Raw genomic sequence first — 5,680 nt, forward strand, 5'->3', positions numbered from 1 at the left:
TATATCATCAAGTCTCAGCTCACCCTCAGATTGATTGGAACCCATTGTTATCCATTCATTTGCTGAATTCAAAATGACATCCTACAAAATAGCATGAGATTAGTGAAAATAATTCTGCATTAATGTTTTCCTCTTATAAAGACTAGGCTAAAAAACTTCTCTGTGGTTGTAAATCATTGAAGACAGACAGTAAAACTCACCCTCTGATATCTGCTGCTTGGTAAAGCCTTGCAATAGTTGTTAATGCAGTATGTGAGTGAAGTCTGCATGTCATGTTGCACTGTGGTTGGCTATTTTCACATTTCCTATCAGCAGCCTCACACAGGAAATGCTCTTCAAAATCGCACACCCTTTCAGAATTTTCAGCCAAAAAAAAAAAGTCCTAATAAACAAAAAAAGACTAGACAAAAATCCAGTGAGCGTATTAAATTTATTAAGCATCATTATAGTTTTCACCTGTCCGTGATGGCATCTTTACCCATTCAAATCTTATTTGCAGATTTGCAGAATTGTAATGGAAATGTTTTAGTAGAAATAAAATAATTTACCAAATGACCACAAGAGAGCAGTAAAGTGTTCTGAGTCTCAGCTTAACCTTGCAAAAGGGACTGTGGTAATACCATGGTACAATGATGTATCAGGAGGTAGTACCCCGGTGCTGAATTATTACCATTTTCTTCTAGTTTGGTAGTAGCATGCAGTTTGGATGTTTTAAATAAATTGTTCCTTTTTTTTTTTGGCAAAAACTTATAACAATACAATCTATAACAATACAATAATTCATATATAATTATAATAATTATATCTAAAAAAGCTAATTAATGTTTAATCTATACTAATCATATATCATTTATGTATATGTAATTATGTCATTTGTGTATCATTTTATTAATAGATTGCATATGCATAATGTATATTCCACAAATTAAGAAATTTGGTACTGTATGTCTTTTAGAGTTAGATGTATGTGTTTGAGGGAGACCTGTATATGTAAACTTGCTTGTGTTGGAAAGAATGTTTTTTCACACTGTGATATTAATAAATACTAACAGACAGTCTTGTTGACCACACATGACCTTTTATTGGCTATATCCACAGGTTTCAACTGACAATCATTTCTGTATAGGTGCAGTAAAGGACTACAAGTTAGTAAAAAACAAGTTTTTCTTGTTTAAGAAATTATAAATGATGTGGCAGAAGGCCTTAAACAAAGTGACTTCTCAGTACAATTTGCCATTGAAACTCACAGTTAAGAACCAATAGTCATCACTCCGAAATCTGATGTGTGCTTTTATGATTCGGCAAACAGGCTGATCGCTGTCTGCTCTACGTCTGTGACCACAGCAAAATGTATAACTATTGCACTGAAGCAAACTCTGTGGTAATGTGTGTCATAGTGGCTGTTTCATTTTGCATTTCACAGATCATGAAAGCAAGCTTCCCTATGAAGTAATCTCATGCTCTTATCTTATCAGTAACAGCCCTCAGTGTTTTATTGTTGTTTCCACTAACCAGTTCTCAGAAAAGACACCGTGAAGAACTGTTCATCAGGAAAACAAAACAGAGGAGATAAACCCTTTAGTAACTGCTGTTAAGCATCTGCTTTGAGGCTTTGTGAACAGACAATGCCATCCTTTACATTAGTACAGTAACTAGGGGGGCAAAATGATGACCGTTCCTCTGCTTGTATGGGTTTCTTTTTATTTCTGCAATATTTTATTTGACCTACTTGATGATCTTTGTGCTGTTTATGTCTGGGTCTAATATTGCATCACCTCATGCAGTCTGCCCAAGCAGATTTGGCCATTAAATAATACCATCCACATACAACATATAGTACAGAAAATTAGCCTTTCAATTCGAGTTTCATTCAATTCTTTAGGTTCTGGAAAAGTTTGTCTTTACCTCACGGCATCGACATGAAATAAAACAATTTTACATTCAGTCCAAACTAATATGAAGCTGTTGGCAGGGTAGAGGAGAAAAGAAAATGCAGGCGGTTTTAACTTATTTGACATACCAGTTATCATAAACACTCATTTGACATGAAATGGATAATTTTTATACATTTCAGTAAATTATGTGTTGTGACTGTGAAAAGCGTTACAAACAAAGGGACAATTTAGGTGGTCAGTTGTATGTGCAGAGACTAGAAAGAATGTGGCCTACAATCTTTTTGATGGCTAATGTAATTATTACAGTTATCGCTAGATACACTCTATCCTACAGTTTATGAAATCAAGAGACTCTTAGGCCCAATCCCAATTCTACCCCTTAGCCCTTCCCCTTTCCTTTCTTGTTTCAATTCTCTTTTGGTTGGAGAGGTAGGGGTAGGGGAAGGGCCAGACAGCCCAAGGGGTATAAAATAGAATTGGGATTGGGCCTTAATGTAAGTCAGTGAGACCAGAAACAAGGTATTATGTTTAACGTAAATCAGCGGTGGTCATTTCTTTTAATAAATACTTTATATTTTGCTACTATGCCATGATGAACGACTGTGCAACTATCAGCATTTGTTTCACCTCACACATACAGTACACATATCCATTACAGTACCATTCACATACAAATCAATAAGCTTGACTGAGTGTTTATCATCATGTATGGTTGAACTTACTGAGGTGAAAAGGATGATGCCCTGACAGTTTTCTTATCAGAATAATAACAAAATATCACATACAACATTCAGCTAATGGCTAATCCAAAAATGTAAACATCAGAATCCTACCTTCGAGCAAAATTCTGGATAGAAAATGTTATTTTTTTTAAAAACAGCACATATTTTTCTAAATCCCTCCTCCCTACATAGATCTAACTGCTGCAGATCTCTTGTTAACTGTTTGATAAAAACGGTACAAAAAATACTGCTGCATAAAAATTAAAAAAAAGAATCAAGCTCTCAAGTTTTCACATGAAAATTGGACAGCATTATTTTTTTTAAATCGGTTTCTTCCTCAAAATAAAGAGCTGGTATTATAAGTGTTGCCACAGTTGATGAAAGGCACATCTTTCTTGCTCTCTCTCTCTCTTATTTTTACTTTCTACACTTTCCCAAAAAACTACAAATTACACTGCTGCACTAATCCAGTTCTATATTATTTATACCGTCAAGTCATCTGACCTTGCCCGACTGCTTGCCTTGCTCAGGCTGCTGAGTGGTCTTGTGTCTTCTATCGTCTCGCTGGCTTCCACATCTGCTTCGATGGCCAACTCGTCCTCGTCTTCATCCCTGCTTACAACTCCTGCCGCTGCGCTTGGTCCTATCACGGTCGTCTGGCCGTAGGAGGGCAGTGTTTCATCATACACCTTAGACACGTCTTTCTTAGGTGTGGTCGCCTCGTCCGTTTTCTCCTCAAATGGCTCGTACGGAGCCGGCAGCCACCCAGCCTCCATTCCCCCTACCTCAGTCAGGGGGAAGAAGTGCGACGTGGCTTTGTCCTCCTCCAGCAACTTATAGCCTTTGGCTTTCTGGATGGAGGAGGACGCTATGGAAGGCAAGGCCTTCTCGGACGCCCCTGGTCCCTCAATTTGCGGCCGCACGGGTTTACGGAACACAAAGTGGATCTTTTTCAGGCCCAAATGGCTGATTTCCACAAAGTTGAGGAAAAGTGAGACGCAGGCCACAGCTAACATGAAGATGATGAACACGGTTTTTTCGGTAGGTCTTGAGACAAAGCAGTCAACCGTGTTTGGGCATGGCCAACGGCTGCATTTGTAGAGTGGCAAGATTCGGAAGCCGTACAAGTAGTACTGGCCCACCACAAAGCCTACCTCAAAGAGAGTCTTGAAGATAATATGGCAGATATAGGTCCTCAAGAGAGTGCCCTCTAGACGGAACTTCTTGCTGCCCTTTGTGCTCGTCTCCTTGGCCGTACGGACGCTTCCCTGATCGGGCGCGATTGGTAGTCTCTCCTCGTTCAACTCTTGCTGCCTGTTAAGCTCAGCCTCCTCCCATTCCTTGCGCTTCTCCTCCATGTGTACGTGGTGGACAGCGTGGCCCACGTACACCAAAGAGGGTGTGGAAACAAAGATGATCTGGAGCACCCACAGGCGAATGTGCGAGATGGGGAAGGCCTGGTCGTAGCAAACGTTCTCGCAACCCGGCTGCTGCGTGTTGCACACGTAATCCGATTGCTCGTCACCCCACACGAACTCCGCAGCCGTGCCCAAGATGAGGATTCGGAAGATGAAGAGGACCGTGAGCCACACCCTACCGATTACTGTCGAATGCTCATTTACTTCCTCGAGGATGTTGCCCAAAAAACTCCAGTCACCCATGGTTGACTGTCAGCACTGCGGAGCAAACAAAAGATATGTTTAAAAGCGGGCAGAGATGTGAAATGTTTTTTGCATTGAAAATTTAGGAATAAACTTGATGTAGATTGCCCGCAAGCAATGTTGGAATGGTGAACAGTAAACTGTCATTATGTTAGTGATAGAATTAATTAATCACATTTGCAGCATTATCAGATAACCATCTAGAGTTAGAAAGATAACCAATCCAAGCAATCACATTTTAGATTTTTTCACCCCGTCTAAAAACTCTCAAAAAATGTCACATCCGACTATTTAAAAAAAGACCCCAAATTCACTACAACTGAATCAAATGCATAGGTCCACGCCAAAGGTAGAGCAAACAGCAATACAGGTAAAGAGTATAAAATGGGCAACTTGCCACAGTAAGAGCTCCAGACTATTTGTGTTCCCCTTCCCTTGGCACACTGTGGTGTGAAGTGAACTTTTAGCTCTCTGGTTCCCACCTATGGCCTCCAATCCTTGTCGCCCGAGTGAGCAGAAGTGAATGAATCCAGTCAGATGGTTGGTTTTTAGTTTGCTGCAATATTTAAACTGGGAGCCAGACAGCCTTTATTCAGAGGGCGACGCATGGTGACGCGTAGTACAATAGGATTCACAAACACAAATGGGAACATATGTGACACTGGCATTGGGAAAAGGGCCATTTTAAAAGTGTAAACTTGACATGGTGCATGATTCTGAGCATACAAGACCTATTTAGATTCACTACACTGTCACTTGAGTTTGAATTAGCAGCATCGTTATCAATCAGCTATTATAAAATCTGGTTACATTTCTCAGAAACATTGGTTCTTTGAATCACAGGAAGTGGTACGGTGGGCTTTACACATAAATTTGTTCACATGTCAATTTTTATGGACATAAGGCTAATGCTACACCCATCAGAGAAAGTGGTCACATTATAATGATAGATCTGTTCTTTTTTTGAAGGCTAGCTTCACTTTTTTAAAACATAAATCCCAATCAAGGAATCATAAATTATAAATAACACATATCATAAATGGATAATAACACTGTGTAATCAAACTCAGTCATGGCAAGAGTCTTGTTTTTTTTCTTCATGTGACAATAATGCATCAGGACATGGCTATAAAACTCCATGTTATCATGAAATCAATGTACACCTGAAACCAGTTTTATTTTCTCATACATTACAATACTAGTCATGAAAAGGAAAATAAATCTGGATATAAAAAATGTAAATATATAACATTTAAATTTACATTTAAATACAATATGTCAAATTTTGCACATGCTTTAATAGCAACATAAAGCCAAAATAGTCAAGTCTAATTTGTCAAAACCACAACCAATAATCCCTCTCTGGACAATGCTTTAGCCTGTGTGGACCACTTTTCATCCA

The 5,680-nt window shown here is 39.1% G+C and overlaps 1 protein-coding gene and 1 long non-coding RNA gene across 2 annotated transcripts in view; one reads left to right on the plus strand and one right to left on the minus strand.

Moving 5' to 3' along the window:
• Positions 1–2,159, plus strand: part of LOC107746069 (uncharacterized) — an 11,956-nt gene extending 9,797 nt beyond the window's left edge. Inside the window, exon 3 of the long non-coding RNA XR_001640652.1 lies at positions 1,138–2,159. This is a non-coding gene — a long non-coding RNA (uncharacterized LOC107746069). The remainder of the gene's footprint in view (positions 1–1,137) is intronic.
• A 759-nt stretch (positions 2,160–2,918) lies between these two features.
• LOC107746070 (gap junction alpha-8 protein-like) lies at positions 2,919–4,794 on the minus strand. The gene is made up of 2 exons (XM_016560125.1): positions 4,676–4,794; positions 2,919–4,293 (listed from the first exon to the last, which is right to left on the minus strand). The coding sequence occupies exon 2, from the start codon at positions 4,276–4,278 to the stop codon at positions 3,100–3,102; it is 1,179 nt and encodes a 392-aa protein (XP_016415611.1). The 5' UTR covers positions 4,279–4,293; positions 4,676–4,794; the 3' UTR covers positions 2,919–3,099.
• Positions 4,795–5,680: the final 886 nt, after the last annotated feature.

This window comes from Sinocyclocheilus rhinocerous, unplaced genomic scaffold, assembly GCF_001515625.1.
Source record: "Sinocyclocheilus rhinocerous isolate Xijiao unplaced genomic scaffold, SAMN03320098_v1.1 scaffold1880, whole genome shotgun sequence".
NCBI classification, from domain to species: Eukaryota; Metazoa; Chordata; class Actinopteri; order Cypriniformes; family Cyprinidae; genus Sinocyclocheilus; species Sinocyclocheilus rhinocerous.